The 24,133-nt window shown below is 32.2% G+C and overlaps 1 protein-coding gene across 1 annotated transcript in view; it reads right to left on the bottom strand.

The window, feature by feature from the left end:
• Positions 1–4,711: 4,711 nt before the first annotated feature.
• LOC111613387 overlaps positions 4,712–24,133 on the bottom strand; it is a 76,322-nt gene continuing 56,900 nt past the window's right edge. Inside the window, exons 5-22 of the mRNA XM_023354732.1 lie at positions 15,566–15,637; positions 15,218–15,349; positions 15,047–15,112; positions 14,340–14,426; positions 14,149–14,262; positions 13,136–13,346; positions 12,881–13,064; positions 12,716–12,784; positions 12,435–12,639; positions 12,054–12,313; positions 11,861–11,884; positions 11,251–11,269; positions 6,105–6,336; positions 5,850–6,033; positions 5,685–5,753; positions 5,401–5,608; positions 5,020–5,279; positions 4,712–4,850 (exon numbers count right to left, since the gene is read on the bottom strand). Coding sequence (XP_023210500.1) covers positions 4,826–4,850; positions 5,020–5,279; positions 5,401–5,608; positions 5,685–5,753; positions 5,850–6,033; positions 6,105–6,336; positions 11,251–11,269; positions 11,861–11,884; positions 12,054–12,313; positions 12,435–12,639; positions 12,716–12,784; positions 12,881–13,064; positions 13,136–13,346; positions 14,149–14,262; positions 14,340–14,426; positions 15,047–15,112; positions 15,218–15,349; positions 15,566–15,637 — 2,421 coding nt within the window. The 3' untranslated portion in view covers positions 4,712–4,825. The remainder of the gene's footprint in view (positions 4,851–5,019; positions 5,280–5,400; positions 5,609–5,684; positions 5,754–5,849; positions 6,034–6,104; positions 6,337–11,250; positions 11,270–11,860; positions 11,885–12,053; positions 12,314–12,434; positions 12,640–12,715; positions 12,785–12,880; positions 13,065–13,135; positions 13,347–14,148; positions 14,263–14,339; positions 14,427–15,046; positions 15,113–15,217; positions 15,350–15,565; positions 15,638–24,133) is intronic.

Here is a 24,133-nt window from a genome sequence, read left to right as displayed (position 1 = left end):
AAAATTCGACAAGCCGATTTCTAAATATACAGTTCAGATTTGTAAAACACCCCAGCAATAAACGCGCAGAATTATTAATAAAAGCCGAAGATCAACAATGGAAAAGTTTATGATTGTTGCCGACAATCTATAATGCAACAAAACTTCCGAGCGCTCGGCGGGAAGGGAATTTCACGGGACAACTGCCTGCTCGTTGGGCGGATCCGGCGCCCTGCGCTGAACCCGCAGTTGGTCGATTACATCCGGATTTAAGATACGGATTCCGGTTCCGCCCTGCAGGCCCCTTTGGTAGCAGGGTCGCTCTCCGGGTCATATCCCGTTCTTGAGCCGCCCTACGGGCCCCCTTTGGGTTTTTCGCTTTATCGGCGACCCTGGGGCCCACTGTCCCGTTGGAAGAACCCCTTCGACCACAAATAAACCAAAAATAGATATAAACACACAAACGATGCACCGGACTGTGTTCTAGTCCGACGGTCAAATTTTTTTTTTTTTTTACACATACACACGCTTCTCGCAATTGTCAACCAGTTTATTTGGTCGACAACGACGTAACCCCTTTCCAACCCCCTAAAATCCCCATTTTTATTGTAAAAATCGTCATTTAACCTTCAACAATGCAAACGACAATGTACATCGTAACAATGATAACAATTGCTTAAAAAATAGTGGCGAGATTTCGAAAGGTAAAACTGGGTATGAATTTTCAGTTACCGTTTTTTTTTTGAATTGACTTAACAAGTATGGTCAAATTCGAGGAACACTTGACTTGCGTTTGGAAAATACGTACCCAGTGTCGTCGATGTTCGAAATTTGACTCGATGGAAGTTAAATAAATGACAACAGGCAAGTTATTCTTCAGCTTTTATTTTAGGGTTCGCGACACATATACAGAACCACACAGCTGGAATTTTTGAGGGACTCCACAAGGAAAAATAATTAAAATATTACAAAAAATTTAGATGTTCACGGAACTTTTAATTATCTTGTGAAAAAAAAAACAAATGCTGGTTCAAAAACTATGTTTTTGGAATAATGATTATTGCAATTTAACACAAGAGATTTTTTTTTTTTGCATCTGAAAAAGTTATTAGGTTAGTGATTGTTAAACCGAGGCAAAATTAAAAAGTAGTAAGATCTTAAATTTGATACTGGCACACTTAAATGTATGATCGGGTATTTATAAAAAAAAAAAAAAAAAAATTCAGCAACGAGTTAACTAACTTTCCAGGCAAAAAGTTAAAATTGTGTTTGGCGTCAGCCGTTATAAAAAGTTTTTAAAATAAAATCCTATATTATTAATTAATTAAGCTTTTCTTCTGATTTTATAATAATTTCCGGGGTAGAGACGAGTTTCATAAAAGATTACAAGTCCTAATATAACCACAAATTTAATAGTATCAATGCCCCTAATATACAAAATTTCAGAAATTTTCGACAAAGGGCGCATGGGTTATTAAGCTTCAAAGAGGGTGAACAAACTTATATCTCCCACATACGTGGTACACACACACACACATTAACATACATACACAGAAAAACCCTCAAATGGTTTAAATTTCTGAACTTTCAAAGCCTCCAGAATTAAAAAAAAATGTAAAAATCTTGGGAAGTCATTTTTCGACCGATGGTCATTCTTTCTGTTATAAACAATAACCTAGAATGTAAAATACGTTATATAAACGTAAAATGTTCAGATAAGATACAGGTGAAAACACGGGGCCATCCTGTCTCCTTTTAAGTTTTTCATAGGGATGCAAGAATTCATTTTAAAGCCGACACCCCTTAGGAACCTCAACTTTAGATAACTCATTTTCTGTAAATTGCTAGCTTTCGAAATGGATACGTTGTATTAAGAAGTAGCAGACCTCGCCACTCGTTGTTGTGGCTCAAAATGTATCTATTATAAATGTGTAACACTTCCCCGTGAGGAGGGGGAATTTTTCGAAAAATCCCTTTTTAGTGTACATTCTCTTGACGTGCCCTATTAAAACTCAATCAAAAACGCAAAAAACCGCATTTAAAATACTATAATAGAAGCCAAGTTCTTCACGGTAAGCCGTGAAGAAATCTGTCCTGTCCATCTCCCCCCAGTGGGAGTATTTCGATATGTATATTATATAAAAACACGTGCGTATTCGAATGCAACGTTGTGTCAAAATTTCAAAGAAATGCGTAGGAACAAACGAACATTACATTTTTATTTATATAGATAGATAGATAGATGATATGCTTTAGTTCATCCTCACAGAAACTTAAACACAAAAGCAAACTTAGGTGGTCGTATTCTCGGAGTTAGCGCTATCTGTTGGACATAAAAAACCTAATCCTAGATGATATCTTTTAATTTATATGAATGTTTAACGGAATAATGTACAGCCTATGTCCATCCTGAAGTTCCATTCTAAATATTGGTGAAAAAATTTTTGAAATCGGATGAGTAGTTTCGGAGATTACCCCTACATCCAAGCTTACAAACTTTACCTCTTTATAATATTAGTACAGAAAATGTTAACGGTAGTGTAACATGCACGGGTGAGTCAACTGCCAGATAGAAATTTTGGCTGGTAAAGTTGTCGGCAGATGGCACCACAAAACTGTAGGTCTATGGGAAGTTTAATCAATCATCATCATACAGTACTGTATTATTATTCGGCTGCAGTTTTCAAATTGCAGACCCATACTGCCATCTGTTTGTTCTTTGTTAATCTGGAGAACGGAGTTAGATAGATGAAAATCGAGACCGGACATGGAAAGGAGCCTCAAGTGCACACAGAACTTCCGGTCCGGACCGGAAGTCATATGACTTCAAATTTTCTGGAAAACGAATATGATCGCATGATTCTATTATTTTCAGAAGTATGATGTATACGAGCGCGAAACCCTTAAAATCTAGATTAGATATGGAAAGTTTAGGGATCTCCGACCCCTAAGATTTCCATTACGTGACTTCCAAATCCGGCCGGAAGTCACGTAATATCTTAGGGTTAAATTTGAATAGTAGTCGACAGTGGCATATTATAAGTCGATAAAATTACACCGTGTATTGTTTATATATTGTCATTAGTTTTATTCTTAAGCGTTTGCAAACAAATGAACATTTGCTGGGCTACATAGGCCTACACACCCATTTTATTTCCCGTTCGGGCTGCCTTAGAGATGTAACAAGAGTGAAGTAACAATAGCATTCTGTTAATTCCTTTGAGGATGGATGGGGAATAGTGGGAACATTTGAGAATAATGAGGAATGCTGTCAAAAAGGAACGTAAAACGTGAAAAATTTGTATTGTTGTTCTATAATTTTAAAACACTATAGTCTTTACGTAGTAGTTAATGGAAAGACATTCCAACTTTCAAATTTTGCTTATAAGTTTTTATTTAAAAAATTTTTATGAACACTCTTTAAGTAACAAGTTTAACTTTGAATATATTTAAAAATTTGTTTTTTCCTGTGTGTTACATTTATGTTCTTGTCTATGAATCATATTTATTTTAATGCTAAAGAAGACAGTTTGAAAAAGTTATATACTGTCCAAATAATGGTAATATGTGAAAAGTTGTCGATCGCTTGATAGAAAAAGTTTAGGACTTGCAATAATAAATACATACGGGGGGAGGCCCGGAATACGTACAGTACAAAGGGAGGAAATAGTTTTCGTTCAGTGATTTAGTAGAAATAGAACACCAACGTAAAAATATAAATAGTAAAAATCATCACGTTACTTATTAATTGAACAAATTATAAAATTCTCGCATAAATAACTAATTAGTATCCTCGATTCAACTGTAACGACGTTATTCTAGAATATGAAATTAGTTTAATTGTATCTCGACAGATGGCGATAATGTCGGTTTACAGAGGATTCTAGAATTCCGTATCAACTGTAAAGACTTAATTGTAGTGGGATATTATAATTACTGTTAAGAGTTAATTCGTTTAGTATCGGGTTACTCGACAAATATGATTTAATTATATCTTTATGCAGGATTGTAACAATTTCGTGATTTATGACGTTTACAAATTTATTGTGTCTTGGACAGATTTTTTTAATGATAAAATATGTTTATTTTTGTTTTAAATAATCGCTTGACATTCGGATTAAACTCTATAGGATATTCGTAGATTTTTATGAAATTCTAGAATCTATGGCTCGATATTAAGATAAAAATTATGCGTAAAAAATAAAAATACGTGTAATAGATTCTCGATTTAATTTACTATTCGCTTTCCGACAGAACTAAGAGGAAAAAAAAACGAGAAGAAGCTTTTTATTATACGGGAAGAATAAAACAGTTTTTTTATTTGGTGGTCGTGTTATTACATCAAATATTAATATTAAATATAAAAATTTGCATTAAAAAACGTATCGATCAAAAAAACCTGGGAATTTCTCTCTTTAGGAAGGACTAGAAAGTAGACTCGACTATCTTCGTCCGAATACTTTACATTCCTAACACGATGCATTTTGTTGTTTGCTTTTAGGTACTATATATCATTCCACGTTTCGCCTAACGGTTCGATCCTCGATGATCATTCATGGATTGATGATGGATGAGTCCGTTTTTGAGCAAACATATAATTTTTCAATGAAATATCTTACAAGGATTCGACCCGTAAGCAAACCAACAAAGTACTTTTTATGTAACTTTCCACGAATAGAAAATGGCAAGTCTCCAGGATCGGTTAACGGTCGAACATACATACGGACATTATTATTATTATTTTTAATTTCTTCGTGTTAATATTGAAAAAAAATGCCACGAAATTAAATAAATAGACAAATTTCGGGACAGATATTTTATTTTACACACTAAATAGTCCTACTTACTATTCGTTAGGAATCGTAATCGATCTGAAAATAGACAAATCGGTAAAGATTTACTTTACAAATCTTGTATATATATAAGCGTGGTGATTGAGAAATTGTGAGGGTGGATATATTTTGGAATAAGTTAAGTTAATTTATTGTAATTTTGCGTGTTATTTATTCCTGTTTGTAGTAATGGGATAGTATAATTTACCTGGATTCTTCTTCCGATCCTTCTGACAGAGGATTTCCGTGTCCACTATCGTTACAGAAACCACTATCGCTGCTACTATGTAGACTGGTGGATAAAGGACAACGAAAGGAAGGCAGAAAACCGACAGCGGGAGAGGTAGCTGATCTCCTGGGAACTCGCAGAATAGTAGGCAACTTGATAGGATCTTCTTTTCCAATATATTTGTTACATCTAGGACCACTCGTTCTGGGACTTGTATCGGTCTTCGGGCTAGAATCCTGCTGTATTAAGAGAAATTTTATTCTTCTCACTAAATTACTAATTCGAATTGAAGCAAAAACTAGAAGGGAATTTACAATTTTGTAATAAAAATATTACTTTTCCCCCCTCGCCAATACTTACTTTAGAATTATCTCCGACCTTCGTTAACAGTATATCGGCAAATGTCGAAAGCGGACGATTTTGTTTAGGGACTGTCAATCCCGAAGCGATGTCTACTAAGCGAGAATCAAAACTAAAACTGACGGGACGTTGTGAAAATGGTCGATTGTGTGTAGAAGGGGAGTAGGAGGATGTATCCTTATTATCTCGTCTTTCTATAATTGGTGTCCTTTAACAAGAATAAATCTTGCATGGTTAAGTTAATGTAAACTTTGTCAATTTTCTATACTATTTAATGGATTTACCTGTTTTCGTTTTTATCCGTTTTATCATTTTCTTCGTGTTCTGTATAAGCGATAGGAAACCAACCGAACCTATTAAATTTAGAGTACTAAACTGTAATTTTCCGTAAATGAACACGAGAAACAAACGTAACGAACACGCGAACAGTAAATTTATTATTAAATTACCTGTGATTTCTTAAATTTTCTCCGTACTGCCAACCCTTATTTCTTTCTCCAATCAGACTAATAATATCTCCTTCGTGAAAACTCAATTGATTTTCACCGCTCGATAGATAAGAGTAAACAGCTCTAACTCTTTGTTTTCTCTCGTTATCAGTCCCCACGATACTTTTTGGTCTTACGGGAGTGCCTAAAATTGATAAAATTTATTATGTTTTTATTAATTTATGTAACTCCATTTCCCCCTCCATCTTCACTTACCATAATCGCTAGAAACGAGACTAGCGCTGGAAGAGGGTAGATTAAAATCGGATTTTGCTCTAGAAAGTGGTCTTGCGTACGAAGTTTCCTGCAATTCTTGCAGATTGAGATAACTTGCATCGATACTTCTTGTTTTTCTTACTCCGTATGTAACGTCGTCTTCGGGATCGGATGTAACTTGTAAGTTACACAATGGATAGTTTTGTTCTATCTGTAAGATGATAAGCAACGGCTAAAGAACTTATTATAATTAATTAATTTAATTCATTAACAATAATAATAATTCAGGTATTTTAATAATGCGAATAGGAAAAGTACAGAAAGTTATCCAATATTTATGTTTAATAAAATACAGCAACGAGTTGTGTAACTTTCCCGGCAATAAACTTCAGTGTGTGGTGCCATCTGTTACGAGATGTTATTTTTTTTAATTATCATTAATTATTACAAAATATCAAAAAACTTAATTTTGAGGGTAGAGAGAAAAGNTTATATTTATTCTTCAAATATTGTCAATTGAAGACTCAGTTTTAAATATTACTAGAAATTTGAAATCTAAGACGATTTATGGAAGAAACGATACACTTTTAAGAAATTCGTAGGAGGAAAACGTTGCAGACAGACCTGAAATAAATGTTTCAAAATTCGACAAGCCGATTTCTAAATATACAGTTCAGAGTTGTAAAACACCAGCAATAAACGCGCAGAATTATTAATAAAAGCCGAAGATCAACAATTGAAAAGTTTATGCTTGTTGCCGACAATCTATAATGCAACACGGAACGTCCGAGCCACTTTGCTCGGCGGGGGGGTTTCACGGGACAACTGCCTGCTCGTAGGGTGGATCCGGCGCCCTGCGCTGAACCCGCAGTTGGTCGATTACATCCGGATTTAAGATACGGATTCCGGTTCCGCCCTGCAGGCCCCTTTGGTAGCAGGGCCGCTCTCCGGGCTATATCCCGTTCTTGAGCCGCCCTACGGGCCCCCTTTGGGATTTTCGCTTTATCGGCGACCCTGGGGCCCACTGTCCCGTTGGGTGTTGCTTACAATCTATAGATTCTATAATGCAACAGGGCATCCGAGCCACTTTGCTCGGGGGGGGGGTTTCCCGGGACAACTGCCTGCTCGTTGGGCGGATCCGGCGCCCTGCGCTGAACCCGCAGTTGGTCGATTACATCCGGATTTAAGATACGGATTCCGGTTCCGCCCTGCAGGCCCCTTTGGTAGCAGGGCCGCTCTCCGGGTCATATCCCGTTCTTGAGCCGCCCTACGGGCCCCCTTTGGGTTTTTCGCTTTATCGGCGACCCTGGGGCCCACTGTCCCGTTGGAAGAACCCCTTCGACCACAAATAAACCAAAAATAGATATAAACACACAAACGATGCACCGGACTGTGCCCCAGTCCGACGGTCAATTTTTTTTTTTTTTTTACACATACACACGCTTCTCGCAATTGTCAACCAGTTTATTTGGTCGACAACGACGTAACCCCTTTCCAACCCCCTAAAATCCCCATTTTTATTGTAAAAATCGTCATTTAACCTTCAACAATGCAAACGACAATGTACATCGTAACAATGATAACAATTGCTTAAAAAATAGTGGCGAGATTTCGAAAGGTAAAACTGGGTATGAATTTTCAGTTACCGTTTTTTTTTTGAATTGACTTAACAAGTATGGTCAAATTCGAGGAACACTTGACTTGCGTTTGGAAAATACGTACCCAGTGTCGTCGATGTTCGAAATTTGACTCGATGGAAGTTAAATAAATGACAACAGGCAAGTTATTCTTCAGCTTTTATTTTAGGGTTCGCGACACATATACAGAACCACACAGCTGGAATTTTTGAGGGACTCCACAAGGAAAAATAATTAAAATATTACAAAAAATTTAGATGTTCACGGAACTTTTAATTATCTTGTGAAAAAAAGAAACAAATGCTGGTTCAAAAACTATGTTTTTGGAATAATGATTATTGCAATTTAACACAAGAGATTTTTTTTTTGCATCTGAAAAAGTTATTAGGTTAGTGATTGTTAAACCGAGGCAAAATTAAAAAGTAGTAAGATCTTAAATTTGATACTGGCACACTTAAATGTATGATCGGGTATTTATAAAAAAAAAAAAAAATTCAGCAACGAGTTAACTAACTTTCCAGGCAAAAAGTTAAAATTGTGTTTGGCGTCAGCCGTTATAAAAAGTTTTTAAAATAAAATCCTATATTATTAATTAATTAAGCTTTTCTTCTGATTTTATAATAATTTCCGGGGTAGAGACGAGTTTCATAAAAGATTACAAGTCCTAATATAACCACAAATTTAATAGTATCAATGCCCCTAATATACAAAATTTCAGAAATTTTCGACAAAGGGCGCATGGGTTATTAAGCTTCAAAGAGGGTGAACAAACTTATATCTCCCACATACGTGGTACACACACACACACATTAACATACATACACAGAAAAACCCTCAAATGGTTTAAATTTCTGAACTTTCAAAGCCTCCAGAATTAAAAAAAAATGTAAAAATCTTGGGAAGTCATTTTTCGACCGATGGTCATTCTTTCTGTTATAAACAATAACCTAGAATGTAAAATACGTTATATAAACGTAAAATGTTCAGATAAGATACAGGTGAAAACACGGGGCCATCCTGTCTCCTTTTAAGTTTTTCATAGGGATGCAAGAATTCATTTTAAAGCCGACACCCCTTAGGAACCTCAACTTTAGATAACTCATTTTCTGTAAATTGCTAGCTTTCGAAATTGATACGTTGTATTAAGAAGTAGCAGACCTCGCCACGCGTTGTTGTGGCTCAAAATGTATCTATTATAAATGTGTAACACTTCCCCGTGAGGAGGGGGAATTTTTCGAAAAATCCCTTTTTAGTGTACATTCTCTTGACGTGCCCTATTAAAACTCAATCAAAAACGCAAAAAACCGCATTTAAAATACTATAATAGAAGCCAAGTTCTTCACGGTAAGCCGTGAAGAAATCTGTCCTGTCCATCTCCCCCCAGTGGGAGTATTTCGATATGTATATTATATAAAAACACGTGCGTATTCGAATGCAACGTTGTGTCAAAATTTCAAAGAAATGCGTAGGAACAAACGAACATTACATTTTTATTTATATAGATAGATAGATAGATGATATGCTTTAGTTCATCCTCACAGAAACTTAAACACAAAAGCAAACTTAGGTGGTCGTATTCTCGGAGTTAGCGCTATCTGTTGGACATAAAAAACCTAATCCTAGATGATATCTTTTAATTTATATGAATGTTTAACGGAATAATGTACAGCCTATGTCCATCCTGAAGTTCCATTCTAAATATTGGTGAAAAAATTTTTGAAATCGGATGAGTAGTTTCGGAGATTACCCCTACATCCAAGCTTACAAACTTTACCTCTTTATAATATTAGTACAGAAAATGTTAACGGTAGTGTAACATGCACGGGTGAGTCAACTGCCAGATAGAAATTTTGGCTGGTAAAGTTGTCGGCAGATGGCACCACAAAACTGTAGGTCTATGGGAAGTTTAATCAATCATCATCATACAGTACTGTATTATTATTCGGCTGCAGTTTTCAAATTGCAGACCCATACTGCCATCTGTTTGTTCTTTGTTAATCTGGAGAACGGAGTTAGATAGATGAAAATCGAGACCGGACATGGAAAGGAGCCTCAAGTGCACACAGAACTTCCGGTCCGGACCGGAAGTCATATGACTTCAAATTTTCTGGAAAACGAATATGATCGCATGATTCTATTATTTTCAGAAGTATGATGTATACGAGCGCGAAACCCTTAAAATCTAGATTAGATATGGAAAGTTTAGGGATCTCCGACCCCTAAGATTTCCATTACGTGACTTCCAAATCCGGCCGGAAGTCACGTAATATCTTAGGGTTAAATTTGAATAGTAGTCGACAGTGGCATATTATAAGTCGATAAAATTACACCGTGTATTGTTTATATATTGTCATTAGTTTTATTCTTAAGCGTTTGCAAACAAATGAACATTTGCTGGGCTACATAGGCCTACACACCCATTTTATTTCCCGTTCGGGCTGCCTTAGAGATGTAACAAGAGTGAAGTAACAATAGCATTCTGTTAATTCCTTTGAGGATGGATGGGGAATAGTGGGAACATTTGAGAATAATGAGGAATGCTGTCAAAAAGGAACGTAAAACGTGAAAAATTTGTATTGTTGTTCTATAATTTTAAAACACTATAGTCTTTACGTAGTAGTTAATGGAAAGACATTCCAACTTTCAAATTTTGCTTATAAGTTTTTATTTAAAAAATTTTTATGAACACTCTTTAAGTAACAAGTTTAACTTTGAATATATTTAAAAATTTGTTTTTTCCTGTGTGTTACATTTATGTTCTTGTCTATGAATCATATTTATTTTAATGCTAAAGAAGACAGTTTGAAAAAGTTATATACTGTCCAAATAATGGTAATATGTGAAAAGTTGTCGATCGCTTGATAGAAAAAGTTTAGGACTTGCAATAATAAATACATACGGGGGGAGGCCCGGAATACGTACAGTACAAAGGGAGGAAATAGTTTTCGTTCAGTGATTTAGTAGAAATAGAACACCAACGTAAAAATATAAATAGTAAAAATCATCACGTTACTTATTAATTGAACAAATTATAAAATTCTCGCATAAATAACTAATTAGTATCCTCGATTCAACTGTAACGACGTTATTCTAGAATATGAAATTAGTTTAATTGTATCTCGACAGATGGCGATAATGTCGGTTTACAGAGGATTCTAGAATTCCGTATCAACTGTAAAGACTTAATTGTAGTGGGATATTATAATTACTGTTAAGAGTTAATTCGTTTAGTATCGGGTTACTCGACAAATATGATTTAATTATATCTTTATGCAGGATTGTAACAATTTCGTGATTTATGACGTTTACAAATTTATTGTGTCTTGGACAGATTTTTTTAATGATAAAATATGTTTATTTTTGTTTTAAATAATCGCTTGACATTCGGATTAAACTCTATAGGATATTCGTAGATTTTTATGAAATTCTAGAATCTATGGCTCGATATTAAGATAAAAATTATGCGTAAAAAATAAAAATACGTGTAATAGATTCTCGATTTAATTTACTATTCGCTTTCCGACAGAACTAAGAGGAAAAAAAAACGAGAAGAAGCTTTTTATTATACGGGAAGAATAAAACAGTTTTTTTATTTGGTGGTCGTGTTATTACATCAAATATTAATATTAAATATAAAAATTTGCATTAAAAAACGTATCGATCAAAAAAACCTGGGAATTTCTCTCTTTAGGAAGGACTAGAAAGTAGACTCGACTATCTTCGTCCGAATACTTTACATTCCTAACACGATGCATTTTGTTGTTTGCTTTTAGGTACTATATATCATTCCACGTTTCGCCTAACGGTTCGATCCTCGATGATCATTCATGGATTGATGATGGATGAGTCCGTTTTTGAGCAAACATATAATTTTTCAATGAAATATCTTACAAGGATTCGACCCGTAAGCAAACCAACAAAGTACTTTTTATGTAACTTTCCACGAATAGAAAATGGCAAGTCTCCAGGATCGGTTAACGGTCGAACATACATACGGACATTATTATTATTATTTTTAATTTCTTCGTGTTAATATTGAAAAAAAATGCCACGAAATTAAATAAATAGACAAATTTCGGAACAGATATTTTATTTTACACACTAAATAGTCCTACTTACTATTCGTTAGGAATCGTAATCGATCTGAAAATAGACAAATCGGTAAAGATTTACTTTACAAATCTTGTATATATATAAGCGTGGTGATTGAGAAATTGTGAGGGTGGATATATTTTGGAATAAGTTAAGTTAATTTATTGTAATTTTGCGTGTTATTTATTCCTGTTTGTAGTAATGGGATAGTATAATTTACCTGGATTCTTCTTCCGATCCTTCTGACAGAGGATTTCCGTGTCCACTATCGTTACAGAAACCACTATCGCTGCTACTATGTAGACTGGTGGATAAAGGACAACGAAAGGAAGGCAGAAAACCGACAGCGGGAGAGGTAGCTGATCTCCTGGGAACTCGCAGAATAGTAGGCAACTTGATAGGATCTTCTTTTCCAATATATTTGTTACATCTAGGACCACTCGTTCTGGGACTTGTATCGGTCTTCGGGCTAGAATCCTGCTGTATTAAGAGAAATTTTATTCTTCTCACTAAATTACTAATTCGAATTGAAGCAAAAACTAGAAGGGAATTTACAATTTTGTAATAAAAATATTACTTTTCCCCCCTCGCCAATACTTACTTTAGAATTATCTCCGACCTTCGTTAACAGTATATCGGCAAATGTCGAAAGCGGACGATTTTGTTTAGGGACTGTCAATCCCGAAGCGATGTCTACTAAGCGAGAATCAAAACTAAAACTGACGGGACGTTGTGAAAATGGTCGATTGTGTGTAGAAGGGGAGTAGGAGGATGTATCCTTATTATCTCGTCTTTCTATAAGTGTCCTTTAACAAGAATAAATCTTGCATGGTTAAGTTAATGTAAACTTTGTCAATTTTCTATACTATTTAATGGATTTACCTGTTTTCGTTTTTATCCGTTTTATCATTTTCTTCGTGTTCTGTATAAGCGATAGGAAACCAACCGAACCTATTAAATTTAGAGTACTAAACTGTAATTTTCCGTAAATGAACACGAGAAACAAACGTAATGAACACGCGAACAGTAAATTTATTATTAAATTACCTGTGATTTCTTAAATTTTCTCCGTACTGCCAACCCTTATTTCTTTCTCCAATCAGACTAATAATATCTCCTTCGTGAAAACTCAATTGATTTTCACCGCTCGATAGATAAGAGTAAACAGCTCTAACTCTTTGTTTTCTCTCGTTATCAGTCCCCACGATGCTTTTTGGTCTTACGGGAGTGCCTAAAATTGATAAAATTTATTATGTTTTTATTAATTTATGTAACTCCATTTCCCCCTCCATCTTCACTTACCATAATCGCTAGAAACGAGACTAGCGCTGGAAGAGGGTAGATTAAAATCGGATTTTGCTCTAGAAAGTGGTCTTGCGTACGAAGTTTCCTGCAATTCTTGCAGATTGAGATAACTTGCATCGATACTTCTTGTTTTTCTTACTCCGTATGTAACGTCGTCTTCGGGATCGGATGTAACTTGTAAGTTACACAATGGATAGTTTTGTTCTATCTGTAAGATGATAAGCAACGGCTAAAGAACTTATTATAATTAATTAATTTAATTCATTAACAATAATAATAATTCAGGTATTTTAATAATGCGAATAGGAAAAGTACAGAAAGTTATCCAATATTTATGTTTAATAAAATACAGCAACGAGTTGTGTAACTTTCCCGGCAATAAACTTCAGTGTGTGGTGCCATCTGTTACGAGATGTTATTTTTTTTAATTATCATTAATTATTACAAAATATCAAAAAACTTAATTTTGAGGGTAGAGAGAAAAGTTTGATAAGATTTTATTCTTTATTAGAATTTACAATTTTTTAAGTCCGTCTCCACTCGAGATATGACAAACGACCTCCCCACTCCCTCGATCTTTAACCACCAAAATTTAATAGCATCAATACACCTAATACACAAACCTCTCCGCAAAATTTTAGAAAATCAAAGCGAATGAACAAAATCGTAACTATACTACAAGCTAGAGGTGACAGCTGGGCGTAATAAGGCGTTACATGGACAGTTACTGGACAAAATTGAAGGAAAAGTGGATAAAGAAAGGACCTGGTTAAGGCTTACTAATGGAGTATACCCCACAAACAAACATCCATACAGGGGGAACTCAATTTTGGGGGACATTCCTAGACATTAAGGTCCAGCGAATCCAAAAATGTAAAACGTTTGAAGGGTCATTTTTTTGACCGGTGGCCATATTTAGTAAGTAAAATAGGGGGAAAAGTTTTTAAATTATTCCACACTTTACAAAAGATAATAAAATAAATTTAAACATAATTTAATGTAAAGATTACTTTGGCATCGAGAGCAAGAACCGGAAATAATTTATTCATGGTATCGGGCAAAATTTCTCTTGTCTTTACAACTTCTTGCCATTGATGTAATTGGTGTGTCAACAGTGCTTCGCCCTGAAATAAAAATAAAAAGTCAATTTCCGTAATTGTAATTAATGGCGATAATATTGAAAACGTTGGCCGTTACTCACCTTAGTATGATAAGCTAAGTAATGTTTGGCTAGTGAACATTGCCTCTCTAAAATAAAGCCATAACGTCGTCTCTCTTGTGTGATTGCCTTCAAAATAAAAACTTGCTAATTAGAAAGTAGAGGACATTCGAATTACTTTTCTTCACCGTTCTTAATTTTTAAAATAAACTCGTTTGAAGATAAATATATTTGCCTTTAAATTTATGTAATTTAAATAAACATTTTTAGAAGCTAAATAAGGAAAAAACAACATTTTATATAGGGTTGAATTTAAATACAAACGCTACGTTCTCTCTATAATAACGTAAAATAATTTATATTATATTTTAAAAACTATAAATTTAAGTAAAATAGATGACTACTGTTTATAAAATTTAATCAGAAAAACAGAAGTGTTTTCTAGTGGTAGATAGATATAAATTTGATTTTAAGTTTCTATCTAATTAAAGCGATAAAAATGTTTAGTTTATGTAACAGATTTCATCAATAGATAAACATTATTTATAGCAGTATAAGAACAAGAACCAATGTAATTCATTCATTTCTAACTTTCACCTTTAACTCTAGAACGTGCCCTTTCATTCATTCTCTATCCTCGAGAGGAATTAATCAACACCAACTTAGTTTCTGGCCTTAATTACGCCAAGACAAATTACCTGTCAGGGTCTACGTACTCTTATCAAGTCATTGATGATTAGGATGCTCACCTGTTTAAGACTTTGTGCACAGAAGCAGTCTAGTTTGGCTCTCTCTTCTTCCACTGTTTGAAGTTGCTAGTATAAAAAAAATAAAAGAGGGGGAGAGAATGAGAGAGAAGTTATTGCCTTTCTTTAAAATGAAAAATGTAATTTTATTAAAGAAAATGTTTCATTACATACTTTTGTTTCTTTATCGACGACACCATCTTTCGATGTTCGACTTTTCTTTTTATGTTTTTTAAAAAGAGTAAGAGCTTTCAAATAAGCTTCCTGCTGCAGTTTGTGTTGTTGCACGAACTTTTTCTGTTCGCTCTGAACGGGAAAGAAAGAAGAAGAAACAAAAGAAATCAAACTTCTGTTTTAATTTCTTAATATAATTCTTCTCTTCTCCAATCTCGTTTGAGATAAATTTTAAATTAATATTATTAAAACAGAAGCTACTTCAAGTAAACTTTTCTAATTTTATTATTTAATTTTAACTTGGCATTTTTTTTTTTTTTTTTGTAAGAAAAGCAAAAGGATACTTACGGCGACAATTTTTACGTCCTTTTCTAAATTTATTTCTAAAGGAACCAACAAATCCACATAAAAAGCTTTCAGCTGAAAAAAAAGTAAAGGAAACTTCAATAACAATTTATAACTAAATGTGAAATTTCTTAAGATCAATGCTTTCTTTCAAAAAAAATCTTTATCTTTATGTTTATATATTATTAAATTTTGCTTTTAGATGAATCAGCATTATCTAAATTTAAGAAAAACCTACTCAATCACAAATATGTCGAAGTAAGAAACATGATTTACGATGTCAACATAGGTAAATATCAAATTTGGGCTGCAATTTTTAATCATTTTAATTTAAAATAACCTTTTCATAACTGGTCTCGATTTTCTTCTAACTTCGTTCTTGAACGGACGGACAGACAAACGATAATGGGAATTTACAGGTTAGCAATTTGAAAATTGAAGCCCAATTGAGATTTAATGCATTTTTTAAACTTAACTCAGACAAATGTTTTCTTTTGGCATTAAATTTACTGAAAATTGTAGAATTTGGCAGTGAATATGATGAGTTGGAGGAAAAATAACAAAATGATAAATGAAGTGCGCTAAAAGGCCTTTTTTGAAATTAATTTAATAGTTCGTGACATGTTTCTAATTACAAAAGTGTGATGAATTTTTAACTAAATGTTTTCGTCAAAAAGTAATTCATTAAAATAAAAAGCGAGCATAATCATAATGAATAAATCCGTATAAATTATAAAAAGAAAACGTTGTAATGCATCTACGAATGAATTTTCACGAAATATTTAATAATCTCAATAATTTTTTAAATCTTTATTATTAACTTTATAATTTATTAGTCCTATCTACTTGTTTGAATTTTAAACATTTCTAATAATTTTATCTGCAATAAAAGTTTAAATATTAATTTAATAATCATTTAGTCATAATTATAGAATATTGATTATACATTTAGGAGTTTTTCGTTTTAAGATGATTTGAAAACGTTCCCATTAAACGGAGGAGAAACGAGTCTTTTTGTCTCGAGAATGAAGTTAGATAGATGAAAATCGAGCCAATAAATTTTAAAATATTTATCTTCTATATCCAGATAATGCATTTTGATTTAATTGCCGTCTGTTTACTTACATAATAAAACGATTTACATATAATTTCTGATGAGAAATACTGATGTTAACTTCTATTCGAGCCTATTATAGACTAGAATGGAAGATGTATTAATTACAAAGAGCACAACGTTAAAAACTCTTAAGATATAACCATTAAAGTTCATTTAGAAAACTATTTTTGATGAGCTGTAGAGATTAATTACGCATTAAAAATGTAATTAATATCAACATACGATATTTAATTAGTTTTACTCATTAGTATTCAGTACGTTAGAAAACAAATACATTGTTTTCGTAAGTCGAAATTCTGCAAGTTATCTTAAAATCATCATCTATAATTCATCTATCAAAATTAAAATAAAAAAAAGAAATAACGAACATTTATTTATTGTGACACAGTCACAATGCCAGACTGCAATTTTTAATCATACTTTTAATTTATTTCATTTAAAATATATGCTCTCCATCTCAAATTAGTGTCGGCTTGCTTCTGTACATCACACATTTCCTTTAAGAATAGAGTCGTGTCGGTCTAACACCTTTCGGAGGAAAATATTTCAGTTGACATAACGTGATTTCCAGTTTGTATATGATTAATCCGGGTTTCCTCCCCTAAGGTTTCTATATCTGGTCTCGAGTTTTATCTAACTAACTCCGTTCTCGAGATTAAGGAAAGACAGACAGACAGCCGACAGTAGGAATTTATAAGTCTAAATTTTTTCAAATTGCAGCCCAATAATTTATCAAATGATAATGACTTTGCCATAAAAATTCTTCAGATTCCTGCCACGAGACTTATTGATTTCGAAAACGATATAATTCCGAAAACGGAAATTATCTTTGTTTTTTTTTTTTTTTTTGTTTCTCGCGCGAATTATTTCCCACCCCGTGAATAATTTTAAATTTTCTCAATTTTTTTAAAACATTTTCGATGTATGAAATTATTCGAAATAAATTTCATCCACTCTCCGAGATACTTATTATTGTGTCGAGCGCATTGCATCAATGTCACACACCTCGTCCGAAGAGAGATGAAATACTGTATAAATTCGGCCCAACTGAATTCGTCTTTCGATCCTCTCCAGACTCATTATGGAGAAAATCGTAAGAAACAATGTGCGTCTATTAAACTACTTATTTTTATGATTGATATAAAATAGATTTGTAATAATTCATTCGATTATACCGGTTTACTTTATTTAAATTTTAAAAAATTAAACAGTAAATAATGAAGTATGCAAACGTGGACTTTGGCAGAAAATTTTAGAGGACCAAAGTTTGAGGACAATTACATCATTAAATTTTTTATTTACTTAATTTTTGGGGTTTTTTTTACGACAGACAAAGCGAGGTCGAGGGTTTAAGGTTACATATCTCAATCACTGTTACGATTATAATTTGTAGAATTTTTTACTCGATCCCAGGGAGAGGACGTGCCCCGTTCGTCCCCTTTCTGAAAACGTCCATGCTTGCAGTATAAATAAAATTATATTTTCGTTCCAGGAAATCAGTAAGTGATGATAATTTCACTTCACTTCCGATATATTAAATGTTTATTTTATAAAAATTCGAATGAATCATTATTAGATAATATGGAGTCTTTCTTTTATCAAGATATACTACTACTTTTTTTCCAAATTTAGTGAGTTCGTCTTAGACAGTTCTTGAAATCTACAATTATTGATTGATTTAAACCAAAATTAATAAAAGTATACATTTCTATAACATTGGTGCTTAAAGTTCATTATTTCATTTACACGACAATAAGGGATTCTTATTTTATATTGAATAATAATTGATATTAAAGGATTCATCTTAAGTCTTATATAATATATATAACTTACAATTGAAGTTATATCTAATATAATGATCGTTACCCTTTAAATCATTAAGCCTCTACGCCTTATCCCTTATTTGATTTCCTTTATGAATTAAGGACTATATATTAATTAATACTTTGATTTCGCTCCTTAGAGACAAACAAAACTCCCTAATGTATAACTTAGTCTTTTTTTTTTTCTTAAAAAGATCCAAAAATTACATGTTTCCAATACAGTATATCGTTGTTACATATATTAACGTAGGCCTAGTTGTATTATTAGGCACATTTTTCTAAGCATCATTTTTCAACCAGAAATTGAGAATTTCATTTGAGAGAGAGAGAGAGAGTTGTCTGAAAGTCGAGCATTTTTCCTCAAGAAAAATCAGATAATTTATTAAAGAATAAATTCCAATAAAATCTGTCTTTAATTTCGAGAATTTTATTGACAAAGTATTCTGCCAATTTATTTTTCTGTCAAAATATTTCCCTTTATTTCACTTGCTTTGTATCACGCATCAAATCTTGCATCTCAAATTTCGCCTACTTCTAATTAAGATAGAAGGGCGAAACTTTGGGGACATACCCAAGTCGCATGACAGTGCATTTTAATGACGTTTTAGGGGGATAGCTCACCCCACCGTCCTACCCATTCAGAAATCCGATAAACATAACCATATGTACAAGAATTTAATCGTGACGCGTGTGTCAATGCACTGTAGTCATGTTTATGATGGGGTTGTCCTCATCTCCATCCCCCACCACAATCTTGAAAAACATGACCAATAAAAGACTTTTCTTTTAAATATTAGGTTAATTAAGGTAATAAATTTAATGTATTCTGTTTTAAAAACAGGTTTTTCATATAGAAATTGGTTAAAATATGTAAATGAGTTTAAGCAAGTGGCAGTAACTGTTCAGAAGAAATGCCAATTAAATACTATTGTAGTTTTATTAATTAAAACTTAAAACAGTTTAAAACTATCTTAAAACATATTTAATCGTAATTGGAATTAATAGACTATATTGTAATTGATGCAGCTTCATTCAGATTAGTGAAATAAACATTTATCATATAAATTAGCTTATTAAAATGCATTCAAATCATGATTAAATGAACGTATTATCTGATAAATTATATTAATTTTTATGTAATTATTGACACACGTAAGATTCGATACTTATTTTATAAGCGTAATCTAATTATTCTCTCTTTCGATGATCCAATTACCGATAAGGATCGATAATAGAAGATATTAATCACTTTAATTTCTCGATATTTAAAGGTAACGGTTAATTTAGCACGGATCTTCACACTGTGTCAAAGAAAACAGATCAAACTAAATAGATATAAAGAATTTTTTGTGTAAATCTTCATAAAGGTGTAGAATTGGGTAAGAAGTAAGACGATGATAGATGCAGTTAGGTGAATAATCAGCAAGGAATTATTACTGGAAATATTCTAATGCGATTATTCGAAGGAAAAAATATATATATTAATGCAATTGATTCGTAAAGCTGTAGTAACATCCCCATGAAAAAAATTATTGACAAAACTTGAAAATGCATTCTTGTATTATAAATATATCAGAAAATTTAATTTTTTCGGACTGTATAACCACTAGAGATGATCGATCTTCAACTAAAAGAGTCGCTGACAGAGAATTATCGTAATTAAATTGAATATAAATTAGTTTACTACTAATGCGAGGTGAAAAATGAGGAGGGAAAAAGCATTTTGTGTGGCAACTCCATTAAATTTATACGAAAAATTTACAGGAATTTTTTTTAAATTTGTAAAAATAAAATTGTCTTACAATGTAGGAAATAATTATAATTTTATATATAGACGTATGTATGTGTGTTATATATATAGTAGCAATCGTTATTTGAAAATATGTTTATGTTTTAACATTAATGTATATGTAATACATTAATAAATTATAAAACAATAAAAATTTATTTACATGTAAAAAATTTCTGCAACGAATTGCGTAAATTTCCTGGCAAGAGTTAAAATTGTGTGTGGCTCTATCTGTTACGAGATTTTATTTAAACGCTTTATATTATTATTATTATTATTATAAAATGGCAAAAAGCTTAATTTTCGGGGTAGAGACGAGTTTAAAAAAATTGTAAATTCTAATAACGAATAAAATCTTCATTAAGTCCTATCCCACTCGAGATACACAAGTGACCTTCTGTACCTTCCGACCCCTTGACCTTTAACCACCAAAATTTGACCGCATCAACGAATCTAACACAAATCTCCCTGCAAAATTTCAGAAATTTTCCACAAAATTCCCCTTGTTAACTCAACAACAAGAGAAAATACAGATTAAGCAATTATAATATTAACTTTATATTAAAATTAATTTTAAATAAATTCTATTATGTAATTCAGATAATTGTATAATATTAAACGGTGGAAAACGTGGAAACGTTTAAAGGGTGCGAGATAAATTCACGTAACTCCACTTTATAACGAATTGAATATTCATCATAAATTGAAGTTGTGACTTCATTGAATAAGAGGAAATTTTCATTCATTATATTCATAATATAATGAATGATAACTTTCTCTTTCTAAGTATTGACTACAGTTTACTCTTTAGGATAAATTGCCAAATTTATATTTTGCTTTTAATTATATTAATTATGTCGTGGAAACGTCAAGTATAGAACATCCTCCCCTTTATTCTGGTCTCGCTAATGAAAATCTACTCGGTTAAGATAATAGAAAATACTCTAAAGAATAATGTAGAAGCTTCGGTTAAAAATATCTTCAGAAAAATGTAGGAGATATAAAATATTTCTTTATAAAAATATTCAGTTTTATTCTAATAAAAACCAGAATCGTACATAATCAATGAAGTAAATTTAAATATCAACTCAAATTTCAGGAAATTTGAGAAAAAAAAGGGCAACTTTTCAGTGATATTTAAAATATTCGTGATATTTCAATACTATTTTTTTTTTTTTTTGATAAATATTAAAAATATATCTTATAAATATTTGAGAAATATAGGATAATTTTAATATCAATAACTGTAGTCTAATATAGTTAAGGTATATCATTTATTTATTGTATTAGTAACATTTAGTATCGAGAATTATCGATGTAACAATAAATAATTGCTTGTATTAATAATATATATTTATATAATAACTATTTTGTGTAACATAAATTATATATTGGAAGGTATGTGTAAATTTTTCTATAATTCTTCCATATTTCTTCCAATATTCGTGCCTTATTAACTATTAAAAATATAACTTTTGAATTAATTCGTACACCTTCTGTTATCTGTGTCCGTAAGATTTATAAATGAAATATCAAAATTTCAAGAAAATTTCACAAAGAATCCTTAATACATTTGAAATTTTAGTACCCTCAGAAGTTGCTGGTTTTCTTGCAAAAATTGTTTGTCGAAGGTATGGTTAACCGATTTTTGGTAGTTACTTGAGTAAATTAATCAACTGTACGTTGTGTTAACTTACTTTTATTCATCTAACAACACTCTTAATTCTTAAATACGTGTTATTATTTCCTAATTTTCGAAACATTTATCGAGAGTAATTACTTTTCTAATTTGATTACAGTTTATATTAAAATGTATATCATAATTTCAATTAAATGACTGACTGTATTAGCCATTCAACAGTGTTTATTAATTTGATTTAATTAACGTTTTCATTTATTTTAAACGGAATCGAACGAGGAAGAATCTCATCGACTTAACTGAAATTTCCAATTTTTCTGTAATCTCACTTATAAAATGTAATTAATCGTTACGAGTTGACCGATTCAAACAGCCCTTTTTCCATTTTTTAAAATGGTTTTAAATGACCTTCGTAACAATGATAAAATTAAGTCGCTCTTCGCTCTGTTTCACAGGGAAACAGAAGACAAAATTTGAAATTTCAAATGGAACCCACAGAGAAAAATATATATTTCTACATTGTAACTTTTCCGACGAAAATTATGTTTAAGAAACCCCAAGACACATTAGCACAAAGTTAAAATTGTGTGTTGCGCCATCCGTTATGAAATTTTATTTTAAAAAATAGCTTTTAGCTTATTAATTCTTATAAAAAGGCAAATTTTGAGGGTAGAGAAGAAACTTTAAACTTACTCTATCTTCTCACCTCCTCGACCTTTAACCACCATACTTTAATAGCACTAATGCCTCTTATATACAAGTTACCGTGCCAAATTTTAATTGTTAATCTTTATCCCATGTTGAGAAATTAAACGAAATAGAAAACACACACCTACATATACCCATGGAAATTTTTCCTGCATTTTTTTTTTATATTTTTTGGGTTCAAAACGTCAAGATTCGCAGAAATCCAGAGAGCTCAATTTCACACGATTACAATACTTTCCCGTGTTACACACACAACAGCCGGGAAAATAAAAGACAAGAAACTTTCATTTATAAATTTTTTTTAATAATATGCGCTTCTTAAAAGTGCACCACTAAATTTGAGAAGAGAAATGTGATTTCGGCAAGATGGTGCTCCACCACACTTGGCAGAGATACGCTATTAAACCGGGGATACGGTGACAGATGGATAGGTCGTGGAGGACTCGTTCACCTGATTTCACGCACCTCTTAATTACTTTCTATGGGAATACGTCAAGAAAAAAGTATGTTCCTACTATCTACTACGACAGAAGACGTGAAACAATGTGTGAAACCATTAAAAAATTTGTATACTTGTTAAGTTAATTCTCTCAATTTTATACACTTTTAAATAATTTAACTTAAACCCTCGATATTAATAATAAATTAATTATCTAATTTTTTCACTATCAATTAAATAAAAGTAAAACTAGGTCAAATCGACTTATACAGCATTCTAATCGTAATAACTTTAACGACTTTTATAACTTCAAATTCGGGTGGATAAATGGAACTATTTCTCAGTCGAAGGTTGTAAACTGCAAATACGTGTAAGCGACATAACCAGAAACTTGTTAAGTTCCTATTAGCTGAAACCAAATCTCTCCAAAACTGGCTGTTCCCTGTTATTACGTCGGGGAGTCGTGAAACTCATGAATATGAATAGATAAGCTTTTGAGGTTAAGGAAATTAATGACTTTTCTCTTAGTGGAATTGTAGTGTCACGAAAGTCAAATATCGAGATGTAAACATAAATCTAAAAACTGTTTCAAGAACGTATTTTAGATAATTTCGACAATTTTATTATCTTTTATTATTTCGTATTCCTTATTCTGATTTAATTTATGCATAAAATGTTATTTATTCTATTTTTTTCCATAACTGTACATATTTAGAGAGGTGCAAAAGTATCTTTTTAAAATAAAGTTTTCATTTTGTCTTTTGTGCGTTCGTTAATTATCCAGTTAAACGAGTTTCCGGCAAAGATGCATCTAACTTTAGTGTGTCACTCAGAAACTAAGTTTGGAAAGCATCGATTAAAACAGTCATGTATAGCAAGGAACATATGGTCCGATTATCTCGAACAAAATTCCGCTTAAAGAAATTGAGCCAGTGATTTGTCTAAGGTTAGTTAACTGTCGTACGATTAATTGATTTCGAACTAGTCGATCTTGTTGTTTTGTTCACTTATAAGAGTGGACGTAGAGGGTGTAAACGGGGCACCTGTCCCTCCCTA

Source organism: Centruroides sculpturatus, unplaced genomic scaffold (genome assembly GCF_000671375.1).
Source record: "Centruroides sculpturatus isolate CEXI.00-Female unplaced genomic scaffold, Cexi_2.0 scaffold134, whole genome shotgun sequence".
Classification (NCBI taxonomy): Eukaryota; Metazoa; Arthropoda; class Arachnida; order Scorpiones; family Buthidae; genus Centruroides; species Centruroides sculpturatus.
This window is presented reverse-complemented; position numbering and strand designations above follow the sequence as displayed.